Genomic DNA, 24,069 nt, shown 5'->3' on the forward strand with positions numbered 1-24,069 from the left:
AAATTGTTTAACAGCTTGGGCATGTTCCAACTTGCCCGTTAAGGTTTCCAACGGAGGTGTTTTTCCTATCGCGACCCCCCACGGTCGGGTCCGGCCGACATGCGACTCTGCCCGCACGTTCTTTCATTACAAAATGTCCGTTAACAATGGAATGTCCGAATAAACTCCTCATGCCGACTTCTTCTGAAAGTTCTCTGTTCTCTGACGACTTCCTGGATCAACAGAGCCTGAAATGTGGAAGTTTTCAACTTGAAACGGTGAGACGCTGCCGCCTCGAAGCGCAGATCGCCATCAGGCGCCATGGGCCATCCTTACGGCGACACTACCAGACCAAAATCTCTCATCAGCCGTTAAAATTTTTACCGAAAACCAGCTGAATTTATCGAATGGTGTCCACTCAGTTGTGCCTTACAGTTTTGAAAAAATTTTGATCAAACAAAGCAGCAGTCTCTGAGCCATTCCTAAACAATGAAAAAAATCGACGAGAGGGTGGGCGACTCCTCACTTAAAGACTGCTAACAGGCGAATGACGTAACCGACAGGCGTGAAAAAACTCTCGCATGCCCACGAGGGTTCAAGCATGTCTGATGTAATCACACGTGATTCAAATCCATATGGTTTTTGAAAAAAATAATAAGGTCGGATACTTTTCTAATAGACCTTGTGTATATATATATATATATATATATATATATATATATACACAAGGGCTGTCAATAAAGTAACGGTCCTTTTTATTTTTTTCAAAAACTATATGGATTTCATTCATATGTTTTTACGTCAGACATGCTTGAACCCTCGTGCGCATGCGTGAGTTTTTCCACGCCTGTCGGTGACGTCATTCGCCTGTGAGCACTCCTTGTGGGAGGAGTCGTCCAGCCCCTCGTCAGAATTCCTTTGTCTGAGAAGTTCCAACTTGTCCTTAAGGCTTTCAACAGAGGTGTTTTTCCTGTGGCGGAGCGTCGCGGCAGATGCGTCCCGACGCGCGGACCCGTCCGCACGTCTTTCATTAAAAAAATCTCCTTTAACAGTGGAATATCCGGATAAAATGCTGAAACCGACTTCTTCTGAAACTTCTCTGTTCTCTCACGACGTCCTGGATCAATAGAACCTGAAATGTGGAGGTTTTCAGCTTGAACAGGCTGACGACGGCGGCTGAGAGCGCTGAGCGACGTCTCGCACCGTGGGAAGTCCTTAAAGCGACAGAATCACCTCAAAATCTCTCATCAGCCGTTAAAATGTTCACTGAAAACACGCTTAATTTTTCGAACAGTGTCCACTTCGATGTGTCTCACAGGTTTAGAAAAAATTTTGATCAAACAAAGTGCCAGTCTCTCAGCAACTTCTCAGACAAAGGAATTCTGACAAGGGGCTGGACGACTCCTCCCACAAGGAGTGCTCACAGGCGAATGACGTCACCGACAGGCGTGGAAAAACTCACGCATGCGCACGAGGGTTCAAGCGTGTATGACGTAAAAAAATATGAATGAAATCCATATAGTTTTTGAAAAAAATAAAAAGGACCGTTACTTTATTGACAGCCCTCGTACTTATATGTGTGTGTGTGTGTGTGTGTGTGTGTGTGTTCTCCACTCAGATTGCAATAGCCAATCACAGATTAGCCTTTCTGTCCATCATTTACCTGTATTTTGGCATGCTTGGCACCAGAAAGTTATGTTGGATCCAAAAGGATCCAAAAAGGCTAGGACCAAAAGTTATATTGGATTGGTTCCCACTGACCAATAGCGTTAGAGGTTACTGCCAACAGCTAGCCAATCAGAGCATGTCATACGAAGGTCAGGAACTAGCTGACAGACGCTGGTTGAAAAAATGGCAACAAACATGTCAACAACAGCAGAAAATCATCTGCCAGCGAGGTTTGCTGAGTTCACAGAGGAGGAACTGGTGGAAATATTGAACTCCAAGGATGCCAAAAACACTAAGAAGGTAGACAAGCACCCTGCTGATGTTTTAGAAGCATCAGAATCAATCATATGCTGTTCACAACAAAATTAATTGATCTAATTTACTTGACTCTTTGTTGTTTGCTTAATTTGGGAGGGGGGTGGAGAGCATAACAATTGATGGATGGCAAGTCGTCCAACATAGAGAAATATTGTATGAAGAAAAGTTATATTGGACGAGGCGTAACCAAGTCCAATATAACTTTTCTTCATCCAGTATTTCTCTATGTTGGACTCCTTACCAGCCGTTATTTGTATAATATATATATATATAGTTAGGAAAATAAGTATTTGAACATCCTGTGATTTTGCAAGTTCTCCCACTTAGAAACCATGGAGGGGTCTGAAATTTTCATCTTAGGTGCAAGTCCACTGTGAGAGACATCATCTAAAAAAAAAAAAATCCAGAAATCACAATGTATGATTTTTTTAATAATTTATTTGTATGTTACTGCTGGAAATAAGTATTTGAACATCTACCAACCAGCAAGAATTCTGGCTCACACAGACCTGTTAATTTTTCTTTAAGAAGCCGTCTTATTCTGCACTCTTTACCTATATTAACTGCACCTGTTTGAACTTGTTACCAGTATAAAAGACACCTGTTCACACACTCACAATCAATCACACTCCAACCTGTCCACCATAGCCAAGACCAAAGAGCTGTCTATGGACACCAGGGACAAAACTGTAGACCTGCACAAGGCTGGGATGGACTACAGGACAACAGGCAAGCAGCTTGGTAGAAGACAACAACTGTTATGATTATTTATTAGAAAGTGGAAGAAACACAAGATGACTGTCAATCTCCCTCGGTCTGGGATTCCATGCAAGATCTCACTTTGTGGGGTAAGGATGATTCTGAGAAAGCTCAGAACTACACAGGAGGACCTGGTCAATGACCTGAAGACAGCTGGGACCACAGTCACAAAGATTACATTAATAACACATGATGCTGTCATGGTTTAAAATCCTGCAGGGCAGCAAGGTCCCCCTGCTCAAGCAGCACAATGTCCAGGCTGGTGAAGTTCACCAGTGACCAACTGGATGATCCAGAGGAGGCATGGGAGAAGGTCATGTGGTCAGATGAGACCAGAATAGAGCTTTTTGGAATCAACTCCATTTACCATGTTTAGAGGATGAGAACAACCCAAGAAAACCATCCCAACCATGAAGCATGGGGGTGGAAACATCATACTCTGGGGGTGCTCTTCTGCAAAGGGGACAGGATGACTACACCGTACTGAAGGGAGGATGGATGGGGTCATGTATTGCGAGATTTTGGCAAACAACCTCCTTCCCACAGTAAGAGCATTGAAGATGGGTCATGGCTGGGTCTTCCAGCATGACAATGACCCCAAACACACAGCCAGGGCAACTAAGAAGGGGCTCCGTAAGAAGCATTTCAAGGTCCCGGAGTGGCCTGGCCAGTCTCCAGACCTAAACTCAATAGAAAATCTTTGGAGGGAGCTGAAACTCTGAAGATCTGTATGGAGGAGTGGACCAAAATCCCTGCTGCAGTGTGTGCAATCCTGGAAAACTACAGGAAACGTTTGACCTTTGTAATTGCAAACAAAGGCTACTGTACCAAATATTGACATTGATTTTCACAGATGTTGAAATACTTATTTGCAGCAGTAACATACAAATAAATTATTTTAAAAAATCATACATTGTGATTTCCAGATTTTTTTTGTTTGTTTTTAGATTATGTCTCTCACAGTGGACATGCACCTAAGATGAAAATTTCAGACCCCTCCATGACTTCTAAGTGGGAGAACTTGCAAAATCACAGGGTGTTCAAATACTTATTTTCCTCACTGTATATATATGAGGTCTGTTAGAAAAGTAACAGACCTTTTTATTTTTTCAACTATATGGATTTGATTCATATGTTTTTACATCAGCCAAGCTTGAACCTTCGTGCGCATGCGTGAGTTTTTCCACGCCTGTCGGTTGCGTCATTCGCCTGTGGGCAGGCTTTGAGTGAGCACTGCTCCACCCGCGCTCCTGACTTGGTTCACGTGTACAAAGGGACTACGGTCCCGTATGTACATGTGCAGGACCAAAAGTCTCCACAGGCAGTCTGCAACCTTCTACAGCGCTGCACAAATGCAAGTGATGCGCACTTCTCATGCATGGCTTTGCAATTTTTCCCCCTTAGGCTGCCTGTAGCAGCAGGTCCAGCGGGTTGTGATTTGAGGCCTAAGTTAATTATCTCAAGATATCTGCCCAAGTAATATTTTCACCAACTATGGTGAAAACCCATCCTGCTATTTATTTTAGTTCTCTTGTTTGCAGACAGGCACCAACATACAGGACCAGTTACAGTATTCTGCTTCACCATTTTGCCAGTATGCATTGTAAAAATGATTGTTTCTGTAATTTAGTTTAATTCTATGCAAAAACAACCTGTCTCTTTCACTCGAAGACAACCATACCTGCTCCAAATTCAACATCATTTCAGCATTTAGTAATGATCCAGCACATTTCAGACATGTCTATAGGATAATTACATCAGCATAGTTGCTTTTAGCATTGATCTGGTGCATCAAAGGAAAAAAAAAGACAATCCAGTTATTTAATTTTTTTTTTTACCTTTTTCTGTACGGCGGCGGAATGAAAGCTTGCGCCTGCGTAATTTGTTAAATCCCCCACGGTCATCACTGCTCGGAGAGCCTGGAATCATGTTGGTCTGACAAAAAGAAGCAATAAATAGTGTGAATTAACTGAAACGCCACATGGACATTTTTTAATTGGTTTTCCAATTATCAATCAGTGCTGTCCAAATATTGAAGGACAATCAATGTTTATATCCTGTAGTAAAAGAACTCCACAGAAGAGACACTCACAGTTGAACAATCATACAAGTCATCCTCATATTTCTCTGAATCTGTGTCACTCCTTTCTCGTCAACAAGTTACATTGAGAGTCATTATTGAAAAAGTCTCAAAGAACAGAACCAAGTTCTAAACTCACATCTCTGAGGTTGAAAGTTATTTCCAGGTTGTTCCAGAAGTGGTCAGCAAATTCAGGATACATGTCCAAAACCTCTAGAACATCTTCTCTGAAGATTTTGTGGAGGTCGCAGTAGGTAAGAGCTCTGACATCAGCATTTGATTTCCCTGCTCGGGCATACAGGTTGATGGGCTCGCCAAAGATATCATTCTTTCCTGGGAAGGTTGAAACAAAGAAACCTTTGGCATTGACATGAGCTCAAGTTAACAACAAATGAAACAATCATTACCTTTTGCCTCTGGTCAAAAGGATTTTCACTCTCCCTTACTGATAGCTCTCTGGCTTAGAATTCTTCATTATGTTATGTTCTACCCTGACAGATAGGGGCATCACTGATCACAAGAGCCACAGTTCAGATCAGATACAGTTTTTAAGCCGCACATTAGACAAATACTGCATTTGTACAGATCACAGATCAACTGTGATCTGTTACTCCACTACTGACAGGACATCTCATTAACATAATAAATAAACTATTTAAAACAAATGCTTTTTAGCATGTTTGGTTTGTTTCACTGATGCTTATTATAGCACTTATTATGAACAAAATGATGTGTGTTTCTTAGTCGATTTTTCAGAAGATAAAGTTTGTACTTCTGCCAAGAATGACAGTGCTGAACTTCATATGTAATGGTAGCTTAAAAAATCTTAATGATCTCAAAACAGCTTTTGACAGAATTAAATTTCTGCATGCCTCATGGTTATCACGTTTAACTGATTGTAGTTACAGAGAAATTTACTGTCAGCACATTAACTACGACAGTTCATTGCAGGATTTTTTTTAACAAAAAAGTCCAACACGTGTAATAGATAAATAGCATGGCGATAGTGTTGGCTCAAGCCTTTAAATATTAAATTCATAATTTGATATAGATGCACATTCCTGAACTGTTAAAGCATGTATTTGGTTGTGTTCAGCAGGTAGCAGTGCAACACGCCGTGTTTGTTTTCATTAGGGATGTGTTGGGGAAAGTGTAGTGACACGGACCCACAACAGGGGGTGCAAATGAACGGACAATGAAAGTCAAATATGAACACTTTACTGTTGTGAATGAGCACAACACAGAGGAATGTGAAATTTAACAGACAGTCAATCACAAAGGTGACGTGTGGGCAGGCTCGAGGATAGAAGACGTCTATCCTGAGATGAACCGGAACCACACAATTTCCTCCGCCACCGAACCCGGAGAATACTGGAGCCGCCAAGTCCCGAGTCCCCAGGTGGCCACCGTCTTCGAAGGTCGGATCTGGTACTGCTGGCAGGGAGCAGAGACAATAAGATATGGGTGTGTGCACACCCAGTAGCAACAACGGTGGGAATGCCACCTCCACCTCTAACACACACTCGTGCAGCTCTTGTCTACCCACTTATCTGGTAGAGGTGTGCAGCGGAGCTGTTGCTGGACACACCGAACGCCGGTCACACAGACACGGAACACCACAGGAAAGCGGCTGCAAAAAAGAGTTCAGACTGATACACAGTTCCCTTTCAAGGCTGAGAATACTACCTGAACGGTTTGACGATATCTCGGCGATGAGGTGGAGATGACGTCCGGGTTTTATGGAGTGAGATGATGAAGCATGAATGAGTGACAGCTGTCAGGAGATAATGAATGACAGCTGTCACCCCCCGCTGTGTCCGTGGGGGCAGTGCCCTCTCGTGCCTGAAGCCCGCACTTCAGGCAGGGCGCCCTCTGGTGGTGGGCCAGCAGTACCTCCTCTTCTGGCGGCCCACACAACAGGACGCACCGATTCCGATACCAGTATTGGGTATTGGCCAGACACCATATTCATTTACTTGTACTTGTAATCATAAAACTTCTCCGATACTATGACACCCGAAACCCCTTTATAGCAGTGTGATGTCACCCTCTCCATGGGGGATTTTCATGCACATGTGCTGTAATTTCCAGACTATAAGCCACTACTTTTGTCATCCGTTTTGAACACTACGGCTTACACAATGATGTGGCTAATTTATGGATTATTACAGGCTTTCATGTAATTTACCCATAAGTCGAAATACATCCATCAGTGCTGTCCATTGATTGGCTGAAAGCCACAGTTGTCATGTGGAGTAAATTCACACACAGCGTAAATAAAAAGCCTTACCTGTTTGTTTCAGTGGAATTCATCATCACATCCTGAAGAAAAATTATCCACATAAAGCCTCGTGAGTTTGGAAAACAACATCTGAAAATACTTGAATTCCTTGTCATGGCTGAAAAAAGTTCCTCTGTGACTTTGGCACTTTGTGCCACAGTTCCTCTGTCAGATCACTGTGTCAGCACCAGAGTTTGTCCACCAGGTTGCTGAGTTTCATCCCCTGGTGTGGCTGTCCAGGCTGATGGGAGACTGGCTCGGTCCGCTACAGTTTGTTGAGTGTCTGTGGCAAAGTCAGCGGAACCTCCTCTCCCCTCCATGAGTCACTATGAAAGAGTCTGCCCCTCCTTAACGTCAAAGTTACCACAGGCATCAGATAATTCTGTCGGCACGTGATGCAACTGTCCCATGATCCACACAGAACCATATATACACTGTCAGTGTTAGTTTTTTTTTTTTTTTTGTGTAGTCTATTGCAGGACTCATGAATATCCCAGGCAATTTATCCTGTTTAGAAATACAGGGGTTAGAGTCTAAATAGGCCATTTATCAAGTGGAGAAGGAACCTGCCAATTAAGTTTTTCAGTCACCCAGGTGATCTCACAGAGACATGTCACAGTTTAGTGTATAGCAGGGTTCACTAACCTGGCTCATTCCAGGTGTACCTGCTGTAACCACATCTGGTCAATTAAAGTGGTGTTTCCTTGCTCTTAATTGGCTGCTTCATAAGAAAAAAAGAAACAGAAGAAGCTACTTGAATGAGTGGCACAATGTCTTGAAGTCCAAAAAGGACTCCAGTTGCCATCAACCTTTAGAGGTAAAAGGTGCAGCACTTTAAGCTCACCAGCAGATGGCAGTACCAGTTAAACAATAGCATCCTGTTGATGAGCAGAATCATGTCCTGTTTTGATTCACACCCAAACATAAGTTTGTGGAAATCATAAACATTGGCTGTTGTAGCAGTTAATTATAAAGAATAAAGAAAAAGCAACACATCAACAAATGTTCCTCTAGAAATCAGGAGACAAAGCCTGCTGCATATGTTCATGTCATCCCACCGAGCCACCACAGGATTGTATTTGAATGAAGTATAAGTCCTGGACAGCCCTTGAGGCCCATCAATACAGTCTTTATCTCCAGATGATGTCAGGTGAAGCAGATGACAGTACTACAACTCCCCCGGTTGGGATGGTAGTCCATTGCAGGTTAGTCCATTGGTAGTCATTGCAAAAGCCAGTGCCCATTTACAGTTGGCTGAAGCAAGCACTGGGAATCAATCCCCAGTCTACTTATTGGAAGTCCAACATCTTTTCCACAGTGCCACCTGCTTTGTGTGTTTGAAAGACTATTCTGGAAAAAATAGTCAAAATGCTGACATCTAAATTTAGTTCTTCTAGTTACCCAAGGCCAAAATATGGCCATCAGGTATTGCAATGGCTTTTTGTCCATCTGTACATCTGTCCGTGCTCAGCATAAGTCTAGTCCTATTACTGCCAGAGTGTTGAAATTCACAGGGAACATTCTTGGGGCACAGACCTTGGACAAGTTCAAAGACGGCTAATCTTGTATGTATTTTAAGAGGTTTAAAAAGTCGCATTCTGTTATAATCTGTTCCATTTCATGTTTTGAGTGTCGTGGGTGACCGCCAAAGCTGCACCGTGATGTCAGTCGCTGGTCTCTTCAAAACTGCTTTGTTTTGTGTGTTTATATACGTTTCTCATATATTATGTAAAAGCTAGCGAGAAATAAGCACTTCTAAAACTGAAAATGCTGTTTTTAGACACTCAACAATAAAAACACTCCTTCCCCCCAAAACCATTGGCAAAGGCAATGAACAATACACACCTAAAACTGTCATCATAAACATTGACAGGAATAAAAAATAAATAATACAATATTTAAAAATCATGTAAAAAATTTTTTAAAGAAATGTGAGTTCAATGCATTCAAATTCCTGACAGCCACAGGAATAAAAGAATCCCTGGCACGACTAGTCCTTAGCTTAAGTAGCCTAAAACGGCGGCTAGAGGGGAGCAAATTAAACTTCCCAAAGAGTGGGTGCTCAGGGCAGGTCAAAATTTGGTTAGTCTTTCCTCTGACACATTGTCATACATATGTTGTAGCTGTGGTGGCGATACCCCGACCACCTTAGACGCCACGTTTACTAGCTTTATTAGCCTACACTTGCTGCTCACTGGAAGACCACCGTAGCCAGTGATGCCGGTAACGCGTTACTCTATTCTGAGCACTTTTTTTTAGTAACGAGTAATCTAACGCGTTAATCTTTCCAAATCAGTAATCAGATTAAAGTTACTTCTCCAAGTCACTGTGCGTTACTTTTCATTGTGGGTCGATAGCAGCATTAAACTTGGTCCGTGGGCAGGAGGTTGGGGTTTGACTGAACTGCCCACTTTAAGTGAGCTGTGAGCTTTTCATCCACGTTTTTTTGCAGCTGCTCGACTCGTCGTCACCTCTTAAAGCGCGGTGATCAGCACACCTGCACTGAGCTTTACAAAGACATTTTTATACTTTTTTCCCTCCTTTATTTAGAATTCTGAGCTGCTCCGTATCGTCTCGTTAAAAACAGCTGATCCTCCGCGACGCGTCAACAACTAACACTGTTTTCCACTCAAATGCACCTAAACTCTCTTTCTGAGGACCACATGATGTGAAAACGCAATAAAACTTTCTTACCTGTAAATCTGGTCCTGTTTTCTGCATAAATAAATGTTATTCATTCTTTGTGCTCAAACGCCAAAGCAGGGGCGAATCTAGATGGAATGGGGGCGTGGGGCAAGGATGTGCCCCCCCCACAACACCCCTAGATTAAAGGTACAGTTTTGAAGCCGTTTTGTACTACAACTACTAATACTGCTTAAAATAATAATAATTTCGACAAGTAAAATGTTTAGAGAATTTAAATGTTAGAAAAATGTTAGAATTTAATAGTTACATTAATAAACAATGTAGGTTTGAAATTGCAAGTTTTACTGTTACAGTGCTGTCAACAGTTAAATATGAGGTCAAGAAAGAGGTCTTTATTTTACTTTTTATAAAACAAGTATTTGTTTTCATTGAAGTCAAGAAAGGGTGAGTATAAAGTGAGTTTTGGCAAAACAGGTATCATTGTCATGTTGACATGGGTTGTTGTCGGCAGCTGGGGAAAGTAACTAAAAAAGTAACTAGTAATCTAACTTAGTTACTTATACAATTGAGTAATCAGTAAAGTAACTAAGTTACTTTTTCAAGGAGTAATCAGTAATCAGTAATTGGATTACTTTTTCAAAGTAACTGTGGCAACACTGACCGTAGCACACCACCATACAAAATGTCAGGACTGATTCAATAAAACACTGATAAAACAAAGTCATCAGAGTCCTGCACACACTGAATTATTTCATCTTCCTCTAAAAGAAAAGTTTCTGTTGGACCTTTTTGCAGCCTCTGTGTTGCTCTCAAAAGATAATTTGCTGTTGATGATCCTAAGTATTTGTACTCATCCACTTTATCAATATCACTGTTCTGAATAACAGTTTGTAAGACGTGCCGTGATCTTCGGAAATCAATTGTCATCCTTTTTCTTAGAAACATTGATGGACAGATAAAAGTTCTCACACCAAGCAATAAAATCATCGACTACAGGGCCACACCCCTCCTCCTCATTATTCAGAAGGCTCACTATAACAGTGTCATCTGCAAATTTCACACAGTGCCTATTCTCATATTTACTCCTAGAATCATTAGTATAGAAGATAAAAAGCAATGGCGACAAAACACAGCCCTGTGGAGAGCCCGTGGAAGAAAAAGCTTTTGAGGATAGAACACCATTAACCCAAACACACTGCGACCTGTTGGATAGAAAATCCAGCATCCAACCAATTAAGTTAGGCTTCAAGTTAAAAAGAGCCTGAAGTTTCTCAGCCAACAGATAGGGCTGAATAGTATTAAATGCTGAAGTCAATAAAAAAGGAGCCTAGCATCAGTTTCTGGAGTTTCCAGATGTTCATAAAGGAAAATTAACAAACTAAGTTTTGCATCCTCAACACCTCTGCCAGCCCTGTAAGCAAACTGGAGCTGATGAAACTGTTCCTCCACCTGCTTCAGTAACTCCTGCTTAACCAGCCTCTCAAAAGTCTTCATCACCAAGGAGGTGAGAGCTACAGTTCGAAAGTCATTTAAGACCTTTGGGTTCTTACACAGCCACAGGAATGACTGTAGAGTGCACCCAAATCTTTGGCACTGTTTGCGTCTGAAGTGACAGAGTAAAGATCATTTTAAAGATCTCACTTAGCTGACCAACACAGGACTTAAGGACTCAACCGCTGATGATGTCGGGGCCAGGGCTTTTCCTAACCTTGATTTGTTTAAATAATGATTTGACCATAGACATGTCAAAATCAAAACCAGGGGGAGCACTGACCAAATTCTCCCTCATATGACTGATTTTCGCACTAAAATCATTGTTAGAAAATCTAATATAAAAGCTATTTAATTAATTAGCTAACATCACATCAGAATTAAAACCATTTAAAAACACAGTGTTATTGTCTTCATGCAGGCCTTGTTAAGGTCTGGACGCAAATTGAGGAGCGGTCCAGCGTCTGACTGAACCCAGCGCTAAATAACCAGAAGCAGTTCCAAAAGAAACAAATTTATTTTTCTTCCCACTGTGCAATACAAAATAAATAAGTCTGGTGGGGTGAAGAGGTGGCGCGCTCTCCCAGCGCCTCAACGGATCGGAGCCCGAACGTTCTGGACTCAGGAGCTCCGCCGACACCCCCCAGGTGGCTTTTCCCAAGACTGTACTCTGTGAAGGAGGAACAGAGGTAAGGTTATTCAATACTTTTACCAAGAAAAACTATTTAGAGGCACACTTATCATCAACACGTTCAGGTCTGATTTCAGACTTAATTCAGAAGAACAGCTGCTCACAGCTTGTGGAGGATTATCAATCCGCACGCCACAGCCACGAGGAGCAAACGAGACAATTTTCTTCAATACTTAAATTTAGCTGCGCAAAAACGCCACATTATATTCACAGATAAGCTTTTAAGGGATAATCACCTCTGACGTGTGCTGACAGCGCTTGCCTCTCACCCTCGTCCTCCTTCACAGACGCAATGTCAGATTCTGGAGCGGCCCTCAGCGTCCTCAAACGGTCGTCACACGGTCGTATTCTCCGGCACTTAAGCCCAGATCACTGCTGGCTTAAATGCAGTTCTTCATCTCTTCATTGGTACCAGCTGAGAGTCCTCAGAACTGCACGTGAATGTCACAGGTGTCATAGATCGTCCTGATTAGAGAATCGCACGTGAGTGCAACAGGTGCAGCAGATCACCGTGACAGAGGTGAGAGACTCTTCTGCAGCACATTCTCCCCAGAGATCAGCCCCAAACCACCTGGGAAGGAAAACAAACACAAAAACCACAAAACAGTGTCCAGCCAAGCCCCCCCACACACAACAGGCCTGTCATTAGTTTCATAAAATGTCCCAGTTCTTGCATGGCCGGCATACTCACCAGACATGTCACCCATTGAGCATGTTTGGGATGCTCTGGACCGGCGTATACGACAGCGTGTACCAGTTCCTGCCAATATCCAGCAACTTCGCACAGCCATTGAAGAGGAGTGGACCAACATTCCACAGGCCACAATTGACAACCTGATCAACTCTATGCGAAGGAGATGTGTTGCACTGCATGAGGCAAATGGTGGTCACACCAGATACTGACTGGTATCCCCCCCCCCCCAAATAAAACAAAACTGCACCTTTCAGAGTGGCCTTTTATTGTGGGCAGTCTAAGGCACACCTGTGCACTAATCATGGTGTCTAATCAGCATCTTGGTATGGCACATCTGTGAGGTGGGATGGATTATCTCAGCAAAGGAGAAGTGCTCACTATCACAGATTTAGACTGGTTTGTGAACAATATTTGAGGGAAATGGTGATATTGTGTATGTGGAAAAAGTTTTAGATCTTTGAGTTTGTCTCATACAACATGGGAGCAAAACCAAAAGTGTTGCGTTTATATTTTTGTTGAGTGTAGTTAGGGCTGGATCAGGTGACCCTGAACCATCCCTTAGTTATGCTGCTATAGACTTAGACTGCTGGGGGGTTCCCATGATGCACTGTTTCTTTTTATTCACCTCTTTTTGCTCTGTATGCACCACTCTGCATTTAATCATTAGTGATTGATCTCTGCTCTCTTCCACAGCATGTCTTTTTCCTGATTCTCTCCCCTCAGCCCCAACCAGTCCCAGCAGAAAACTGCCCCTCCCTGAGCCTGGTTCTGCTGGAGGTTTCTTCCTGTTAAAAGGGAGTTTTTCCTTCCCACTGTCGCCAAGTGCTTGCTCACAGGGGGTCGTTTTGACCGTTGGGGTTTTTATGTAATTATTGTATGGCTTTTGCCTTACAATATAAAGCGGCTTGGGGCAACTGTTTGTTGTGATTTGGCACTATATTAATAAAATTGATTTGATTTGATTTGGTGCTTCCTCGTCATCTCTGGGTCACGATCCAAATGGATCAGAACCCGAAAACCATCAATGATTACATTAGGATCCAGGTCACTGTTTGCCAGCCATATCTCAGTGAAAGCCATCACACAAGTGTCCCTGAACTCGCGCATCGAGGCCACACATATTTGCAGTTCATCAGTCCTTAGGGGCTGCACATTAGCCAGCAGTATCATTGGTAAAGGGTGACGTTTCTTTCTTGCCAGTTTGCTCAGTCGTTGCCACACATTGCTGCATTTCCCTCTCTTCCTGGTTTGTTTACCAGAAGTAGCTGGACACCACCGTGTCGGAGGATTGACATCAACTAAAAAATCAGAACAATCGGACACCTCCTGACTCAGTAATCGAGTTATGTCAAAGTCCGCCACATACTTGCTTGATTTAAATCCAAGGAGAAAATCTCTTGTATATTGGATCCCGGTGGGCTTGACAAACAAACCCTGAGCAATGTTCAGCACAATTGCCAGGAGTAGGAAAGAAAATATCTCCATCATTAGTCTTGATACGCACAGAAAAACAAAACAAAAATAAAATGAAATAAAATAAAAAACACAAACTAAAAATGCAGACAACAAAATTACAACCAATCAAACAGCCGCAGACACCTGCTACCGGTCGCCACAAGAGCAGCGTTTCTGGTATACGAGGTCCGTTAGAAAAGTATCCGACCTTATTTTTTTTTTGCAAAAACATGATGGATTTGAATCAAGCGTGCTGGCATGAGCCAACCTTGAACCTTCGTGCACATGCGTGAATTTTTTCACACCTGTCGATTGCGTCAGTTGCTGGCAAGCAGCATTTGTGTGAGGACGTGTGTAGTGCTCTCGGCGGTTTTTCATTGCAAGGAAAATAACTGAATGACTGGAGCAGCGCTACTGCATCAAATTTTGCCAGAAACTGGGCGACAGCCAGGTGGAAATCATTCTGAATATTCAGACGGCTTTCGGTGACGATGCTATGGGCGTCACACAGATTAAGGAGTGGTACAACCGGTTTAAAGACGTCCTCACAACGGTGGAGAGCGAGCCACGCTCCGGTCGGCCATCAATATGCTGAAATGACCATGTCATTGTGAACGCTGTGGTGATGCAGGAGCATCCTGTAACTATCCGAGAAATTGTGGAAGAGGTGGACATCAGCACTTTTTCAGCACATTCCACTGTGACAGAAGATTTGGCCATGAAAAGAGTGGCAGTGGAATTCGTGCCGAAGCTGACGGCGGAGCAAAAGCAACTTCGTGTTGAATCACAGGACATGCTGGACTCCGAAAAATGATGCCCACCTCTTCCACAATTTCTCGGGTAGTCACACGACTGAAAAGCCACCGAAAGCTGTCTGAATCTTCCGAATGGTTTCCACCTGGCTGTCGCCCAGTTTCTGGTAAAATCTGATGCATTAGCGCTGCTCCAGTTGTTCTGTCATTTTCCCTGCAATGAAAATCCGTCGAGAGCACCACACACGTCCTCACACAAATGCTGCTTACCAGCAAATGAAGCAATCGACAGGCATGAAAAAATTCACGCATGCGCATGAAGGTTCAAGGTTGGCTCATGCAACCACACGTGATTCAACTCCATCAGGTTTTTGCCAAAAAAAAAAAAAAGGTCAGATACTTTTCTAACAGACTTCGTATTATGTATATTATGTAAAAGCTAGCAAGAAATAAACACTTCTAAAACTGAAAACACTGTTCTTGTAACCTGATAACACCTCTGGTGTCATTTACAAGACATTTTGTGGATGTTAACTTGCACGCTAATGTTCGCTAACGCAAAGCTAAATTTCTATGGAGTTAAATTTGTCTCATTAATATTAATATGTGCAAATGCTCAGAAGGTGATCTGCAAATATTCCTTGATTTACACAACATGAACAAATGATTATTTGATTTGAACATGTACAAACTGTACGCAAGACAACAGGATCTTAATAATTAATAAATAAACAACTGCAAATTATGAAGAACACAATGCTCATATGGGTGAGGGTATTTTAGTATTGTGCTATATTTTTTCATTTTGCTACTACACCATGACCACATGAAACATTAACACTGAAATGTATGTTTTACCCAAGATGGCTACCACCACATCTCCTCTCAGTATCTCTATGGATCCTCTGGATATGAAGTAGAGGGCGGTGATGACATCCCCTGCGTGGACCAGTGTGTCACCTGGGGGTGCGTGGGTGGTTTTGAATTTCATGGCCAAGGCCCTGAGGCAGCCCTTTGTGGAACCTTTAAAAGCTTTACAGTTCTGCAGTAAGGTCCTGTTCAGATGGAGGCAAATATCTGCCTGGAGACATTCCGGGAATCCTTTCAGCACCTGGGGACAAGTAAGCAAGGGGACAGGGAAGAGGAGGGAATGAAAGAGAGACAGAATTAGACAAAAAAAAAAAGGAGAAATCAAAGGAGAGGGTCAAAGAAAGGTGATGAGAGAGAAAAATGAGGCAAGAGGAAATGAAAGACAAAAAGTAGAAGAAAGACAGCAGATGAAATGATAGAGAAAGGTTACATCAGCGCTGATATCTCTACTGAGTGACGGATTGAAGTCGGGCATATAGTAAAGGTGATGTCAAATAAATGTCATGCATTATGGTAGTTGTAAAGGGAATAATAAAACAAATTAAGCCATTCTTGTCTTTATGACCATCCTCCTCATGGGACATTACCTTTTCACTGTCATTACACCATTCTGCAAATTAACGACAAAACAAAATTGCTAATGGGTTTATCAGATGACGCTCAATCTTTTAACCAACAAGGAGGTCATGATATTAATTTGATTCTTTATCATTTTAACCTCCAAGAACAAAGGGAGCATCTGCAGTTTGGCACTGCCAACTCTTTTTAAAGCTTCACAAAAAAAATATTTCCGGCCATATTTCAGACAGCCATTCAGAGCAGAGTCAGCAGGTCCGGAGAGCGTAATTAAGATGAAGAAGTGGTGCAACTTTAATGAGATCCCTGCAAGTATAGGAACCCACTGCTCTTTTAACCAGCAGGGTGTGGACTTGTTTGGCTCACTGCACAAAAGTGCACTGTAGCTACACTCCTATTTCTCTGTCTGTCATCCATTTCAAGCAACTTCTTTATTTCAGCCTCTTCAGTTCCCCACTGGTCTCTGTCATGCCTGGCTCTTATTTTATTTTGTATCCAGCGTCTATGTTCACATCTCATCTTGGCCTTAAATTGGCTCACGTGTGTCTCTTTGCTTGTCCTCTTCACGCCTTTTCATTTTTACTCAAGCAAACATGACATGATCTCACGACGTCCTGGATCAACAGAGCCTGAAATGTGGAGGTTTTAAGCTTGAAACAGGCTGACGACGCTACCTGAGAGCGCTGCACGACGTCTCGCACCGTGGGAAGTCCTTAAAGCGACAGAATCACCTCAAAATCTCTCATCAGCTGTTAAAATTTTCACTGAAAACCAGCTTAATTTTTCGAACCATGTCCACTTCGATGTGTCTCACAGGTTTAAAAAAAATTTTGATCAAACAAAGCGCCAGTCTCTCAGCAACTTCTCAAACAAAGGAATTCCGACGAGGGGCTGGACGACTCCTCCCACAAGGAGTGCTCACAGGCGAATGACGTCACCGACAGGCGTGGAAAAACTCACGTATGCGCACGAGGGTTCAAGCATGTCTGACGTAAAAACATATGAATGAAATCCATATAGTTTTTGAAAAAAATAAAAAGGACCTATACTTTACGGACAGACCTCGTACACACCGTGGAATCAATGAACCTAAAAAAGTCTAACAATGATGTTTGCTCAGTAGTAAAAAAAAGTTTCATCTGCTGTGACTGGATAGCATATATCCTTAGCGCTTGGCATCACAGTTTATTGCACCTTGCACTTTTCCCAGAAGCTACTGTCATCTGAGCACTGATATTGATATTGCATGTGCTTATAGACAAAAACAAATAAAAGACAAAATTCAATTTATTATTCAACTAAACTGCAAATATATGAATTTTTTAACATTTATGAAACACTTATCTAAACAAGGCCATAGGGTCACTGACCCTAAAGAGATTCCCTCCTTGGCACAGTGATCTATTTCTTTTTGTCTCCTTCTCTGAAATTGTATATAATAATCATTAGATTATTAATATATAAACAAAAATAAATTTAAGGGATACAAGGTCTGTTAGAAAAGTATCCGACCTTTTTATTTTTTTCAAAAACCTGATGGATTTGAATCACGTGTGCTTGCATGAGCCAACCTTGAACCTTTGTGCGCATGCGTGAGTTTTTTCACGCCTGTCAGTTGCGTCATTTGCTTGTAAGCAGCCTTTGTGTGAGGATGGGTGGAGTCTCTCGTCGTTTTGTCTTTGCAAGGAAATGGTGGAACGACTGGAGCAGCGCGACTGCATCAAATTTTGCCAGAAACTGGGTGACAGACAGGTGGAAATCATTTGGATTATTCAGACGGCTTTCGGTGACGATCCTATGGGCATCACACAGATTAAGGAGCGGTACAACCGGTTTAAAGACGTCTGCACAACGGTGGAGAGCGAGCCACGCTCCGGGCGGCCATCAACATGCTGAAATGACCGGATCATTTCCAAAGTGAACGCTGTGGTGACGTGGGACCATCGTGTGACTGTCCGAGAAATTGCAGAAGAGGTGGACATCAGCACTTTTTCGGCACATTCCACTGTGACAGAAGATTTGGCCATGAAAAGAGTTGCAGCAAAATTAATCGGCACAAAGCTGATTGCGCAGCAAAAGTGCCTTCGTGTTGAAGCCTCACAGGACATGTTGGGACATGCTCACCTCGTCCACAATTTCTTGGATAGTCACATGACTGAAAAGCCACTGAAAGCCACCTGAATCTTCCGAATGGTGCAAGAGCTGGGCATGTCACAACATGTCCTGTGAGACTTCATCACGGAGGCACTTTTGCTGCGCCATCAGCTTCGTGCCGATGAATTTTGCCGCCACTCTTTTCATGGCCAAATCTTCTGTAACAGTGGAATGTGCTGAAAAAGTGCTGATGTCCACCTCTTCTGCAATTTCTCGGATAGTCACACGATGGTCCCATATCATCACAGTGTTCACTTTGGAAATGATCCGGTCATTTCAACATGTTGATGGCTGCCCGGAGCGCGGCATGCTCTCCACCGTTGTGCGGACGTCTTTAAACCAGTTGTACCCCTCCTTACTCTGTGTGTTGCCCATAGGATCGTCACTGAAAACCATCTGAATAATCCGAATGGTTTCCACCTGGCTGTCGCCCAGTTTCTGGCAAAATTTGATGCAGTCACGCTGCTCCAGTCGTTCCGCCATTTCCTTGCAAAGAAAAAAACGACAAAAGGCTGCTTACAAGCAAATGATGCAACCGACAGGCATGAAAAAAATCACGCATGCGCACGAAGGTTCAAGGTTTGCTCATGCAAGCACACGTGATTCAAATCCATCAGGTTTTTGAAAAAAATAAAAAGGTCAGATACTTTTCTAACAGACCTCGTATTACAATTTGAAAACAAATGCACCCAAACATGATGACAGCTGCAACTGCTTAATGCTAACTTTTAACATTGAAAATGCCATAGACATGCTAACGCGTTAGCATCGTGATCCGGATCGTGATCCGGATCACCAGTAAAATTGAATCACTTGTTCCTCTTGTCATTTCCAACCACTCCACAAAATTTCAACAAAAATAAATATTACAATTTGAAAACAAATGCACCCGAACGTGATGACAGCTGCAACTGCTTAATGCTAACTTTTAACATTAAAAATGCCATAGATATGCTAACGCGTTAGCATCGGGATCCGGATCGTGATCCAGATCACCACTACAATTTAATCACTTGTTCCTCGTCATTTCCAACCACTCCACAAAATTTCATCAAAATCCGTTCAAAACATTTTGAGTTATCCTGCTGACAGACAGACAAACAAACAAACGCGACCGAAAACATAACCTCCTTGGCGGAGGTAATTAGAATGTTAACACATTATGGGCTGAATGAGTACACAATGTGACCCTATGGGGCAAAAATAAAAACCTCACACTAAACCACTTCTTGTCACCGTGGAATAGCTGAAAATCACATTAGAAGTGTTTGATGGTGAGGATCACTACAGAGGTAAACATGAGCACATGTTAAGCATGTTAAGGAACTCTTTAAAATGACTAATTACACAGGCAGCTCCACAATTGTTGACACCTTACCATTAAGCCCATACAAGCTCAACATCGATGAGGGTCTCATTCTTCTGGTTAAAATAGGTTCCTGAACAGCTATGACATTTTGGACATGTTGCGCATTTCTCTGGGCATGATCCAGCATGTGGGTGCCTCTGTGTTGAGGACCACTGTGGCTGGAGAAGGGCAAGGGGACAATATCATCAGATAAATGGTTAATTCAAAGTGTGGTGGATGGATATGATGTCTGCCTCAGCGGTTGCCACCAAGGACCCAGGACAGTTCAGTGGTATGGTGGATGTGGCAACAAGCTGGCATTGTTAGAGGAACTTGCAAATGGTGCAATCCAACCTGACTGAGTAGGCGTATGATCGGGTACCCTAGGAGATATGGTGGGAGGTGCTGTGGGAGTATGGAGTGAGGGGGTCCCCTCTCATGGCCATCCAATCTCTGTACTCACAAAGCGAGAGCTGTGTTCGGGTGCTTGGCAGTAAGTTGGTCTAATTTCTGGTGGGAATTGGCCTCCGCCAGGGCTGCACCTTGTCACCAATCCTGTTTGTGATATTCATGGACAGGTTATTGAGGCGTAGTTAGGGGAAAGAGGGTTTCCAGTTTGGTGGGCTCAGGGTCTCATCACTGCTTTTTGCAGAAGATGTGGTCCTGTTTGCTTCATCGGCTGGTGATGTCCAACACTCACTGGATTGGTTTGCAGCAGAGTGTGAAGCGGCTGAGATGAGGCTCAGCACCTCTAAATCTGAGGCCATGGTTCTCAGCAGGAAACTGATGGATTGTCTATTACAGGGAAGGAATACGACCTTGCCCCAAGTGAAGGAGTTCAAGTACCTAGGGGTCTTGTTCATGAGTGAGGGGACAGTGGAGCATGAGATTGGCTGGAGAATTGGTGCAGCAGGGGCGGTGTTGCATTCGCTCTACCGTACTGTTGTGACGAAAAGGGAGCTGAGCTAAAAGGTGAAGCTCTCGATCTACTGGTCAGTCTTTGATCCTACCTTCACCTATGATCATGAGGGTTGCGTCATGACCGAAAGAACTAGATCGTGGCTACAAGCGGCCGAAGTGGGCTTCCTTAGCAGGGTGGCTGTTGTCTCCCTTAGAGATACGGTGAAAAGTTCGGTCACCCGTGGGGAGCTCGGAGTAGAGCTGCTGCTCCTTCGTGTTTAAAGGAGCCAGCTGAGGTGGTTTGGGCATCTGGTAAGGATGTCTCCTGGGCACCTCCCTAGGGAGGTGTTCCAGGCACGTCCATCTGGGAGGAGACCCTGGGGATGGCCCAGGACTAGGTGGAGAGATTATATCTCCACACTGGCCTGGGAACGCCTCTGGATTCCCCAGTCAGAGGTGGTCAATGTGGCATGGAAAAGGGAAGTCTGGGGTCCCCTGCTAGAGTTGTTGCCCCCGCGACCCGATCCCGGATAAGCGGTTGAAGATGAGTGATGATGATAAGCTCATAAGCTGATTTTGATTACCAAGGCCACTGTTACTGGAGTTGTGCGCAGAACTGCAGCCAGCCCTACAGCACAATACATTGAGGAGTCAGTGGCTGTCTGTGCCCACACAGGTGCTGATCATGCTGGGTGTCCTGGCAACAGGGGCATTCCAATGAGAACTGGCCAATCGGTCTGGAGTGTGCCAGTCAACCTTGAGTCGAGCCATGTCAGCTGTGTAGAATGCAGTCATCCGAATGTCATCCAGGTACATCGCATTCCAACATTTTCCAAGTGCAATTTGCAGTGAAAGCCTGTTGCCCTAATGTAATCGGAGCTATTGACTGCACACATATTGCTATAAAGGTGCCATCACATGATGAATTTGTTTTTGTTAATAGGAAACAATTTCATTCAATCAACGTACAAATCACATGCGATATGCAAATGTTTGGGCTGGGAACAGGCTAGCGCAGGGGTGGGCAATCATGTGCCATGAAGGGCCAAGACACTGCAGGTTTTCCTTTCAACCAATCACCTCAGCAGGTGATTTCATTCATGATCAGGTGTCTCAGCAGCTGATTTCATTGACGATCAGGAGTTTATGTTCAAGGGAGAAGCTCATCAGCAACCCACCTGCTGAGGTGATTGGTTGCAAGGAAAACCTGCAGTGTCTCGGCCCTCGTTGCCCATCCCTGGGCTAGAGGCTGGCACGGTGCGTGATGGGTGAGTAAAACGTTTATTAATGTGATGGTTCTTAAAGATAACCAGTGTCAACACATTTGGGCATATGCACATTCAAATCCCATGTTTGTTCCCTTTGACAGGGAACCAAATAAACTATCCCCAGATGTCTCCACATCAAATCCAGTCATTTGTAGCTTACACGGTATAATTTCTTTTCTGTGTTCATGTGGAATTATTGGACAGTGGGGCATCCCACACCCCAGGGCCTATTTACATGAATTTGCACATTTAAATAGGGGTGTGGAGAGGGAGGAGTTTGGTACTTCTGCATGTGCGCTCAACTCCATGTTCAGTAGGATGTACAAGCAGAATGGCCTGGATCCATGCGTATGCACACTTTGATACATCTGGATATTTTTGTGCGTATGCCAGTTTCGGTGTTTTAGCATATAACATGTTTCAGCAGGAATTCCACGCAAGTCTTTGTACATGAGGCCCATGATCATTTGTGAGAGAATACAGCATGTTAACCTTTATGACAATAAACAACTGCTTGCACGTTTGAGTCTGTGAGTCAATATGTTACTTAAAATACATCAGTTTTATTTTTCCTGTTGGTGTAGGACCATGCATTCTGAGACAAAGTCTTCCAATAATCCTATCAATGTACAACATAATCTCAAAACACTCCTTTAACTTTTATGTTTTGACATGTTTCTATTCATGCACAAAGTTGTTCTGACAAATCAGTTGTAAATAATGGCCTTTGGTTGTGTGATGAGCAGTACTCACAGCATTCATGTCTATGCCGTTGGTGTAAGACCAGGCATGTTGAAAATACTCCTCCAGCCTTTGCCTGAGTGGGTTGGGAATCTGGTGGAATCGTATAAATTCCCGGACTCTCAACATCTGTGTGTGGTAACGGGCAGTACCTGAGTATAGCCTCTGGATGATGGCTGACACATTCCCAAAGATACTGGCATACATCAGAGCTGGAAGGAAGAAAATCAAAATGAAGAACGTGTAGAAGAAAATAATGAGACATTTTTGGCTACTATCTTTTTTCCTAAAATATTTTTTACTAACAACACCAAAGGTTGCTATCAATGGACAAGGATGTAATAATACAATAACATGCTTTTGGAGGGCGGTATGCATTTTCAGAGGCCCGACATCCATGCCCAGTCGCCCAAAATGACAGATTTTTGCCCGAGTTAGACGAGGGCAAATATGTTTATGCACAGCAGGCAGGTATAGCCAGGTAGCGTAAATGTAAATCTATGCTACCAGCCCAGCAATGCCTCAGTAAGTGATAATAATAATACAATAACATGCTTTTGGAGGGCGGTATGCATTTTCAGAGGCCTGACATTCACGGCCAGTCGCCCGCAATGAGAGATATTCACCCTCGACTCAGAAAATGCATGCTGCACGACAACAGCATGTTACTTGCATTATTATCACTTTTTACTCAGATACACAACACGTAACGCGTACATAAAAACTTGGCTCACTTAACTTTTGTCGTGTCGGCTAGGTGGCGCATGCTGCTCTCCAATTTAGCTAGTGCATCCTTATCAAGCTGGCTGCTTTAGCTGCTGTTCATTGTCGTACTATCCATGAGAAAATCATCCGGAATATCCATATTCAGACCAAAACACACTTCTCGCATTTTCATCTTTTCCTCTGCGGACAGTTCCCCCCCCCGTGGACAGTTCTTGGGCTGCGCGCGCTATGACGTCATTTGTTTACGCACAGCGGGCAGGTATAGCCAGATAGCGTTGACGTAAATCTACGATACCGGCCTAGCAACGCCCCGGTAAAGTGATAATAATGCCCAATATACCAGATAATATGGTGAAGTAGCTATGCCAAATTGTGTGTGGTTTTGGACATGAAAAAACGGCATATGGCTCAAATTACACTGACTATTAGAGCATCTGTCACGTTTGACTTCTGTCTCTGGAAAAATCTGGGATAGTCTTGATTTCCAGAAGTGGACCCTGTCTATTATCTTGAAATGAATAAAGCAAGTTGAGCACAAGACAATACTGTGTGTTTTCCATTCACAACTTTCTCCCACCAACCCTCACTGAATTGCAATCCCAGTGCATCCTCTCAATTTTTGTTTTCAGATTTGATTGATCACAAAGATCTAACATAGGATAATAAATCTTA

General features: G+C 43.2%; 1 protein-coding gene across 1 annotated transcript in view; it reads right to left on the minus strand.

Annotated features, from left to right (window-relative positions):
• The window catches only part of kcnh2b (potassium voltage-gated channel, subfamily H (eag-related), member 2b), a 1,340,040-nt gene that overhangs the window by 32,317 nt on the left and 1,283,654 nt on the right, over window positions 1-24,069 (minus strand). Inside the window, exons 13-16 of the mRNA XM_034172191.1 lie at window positions 22,684-22,883; window positions 15,673-15,925; window positions 4,944-5,137; window positions 4,563-4,659 (exon numbers count right to left, since the gene is read on the minus strand). Of these exons, the coding sequence (XP_034028082.1) occupies window positions 4,563-4,659; window positions 4,944-5,137; window positions 15,673-15,925; window positions 22,684-22,883 (744 nt within the window). The remainder of the gene's footprint in view (window positions 1-4,562; window positions 4,660-4,943; window positions 5,138-15,672; window positions 15,926-22,683; window positions 22,884-24,069) is intronic.

The sequence above is a fragment of the Thalassophryne amazonica genome, chromosome 1 (genome assembly GCF_902500255.1).
Source record: "Thalassophryne amazonica chromosome 1, fThaAma1.1, whole genome shotgun sequence".
Taxonomy (NCBI): domain Eukaryota; kingdom Metazoa; phylum Chordata; class Actinopteri; order Batrachoidiformes; family Batrachoididae; genus Thalassophryne; species Thalassophryne amazonica.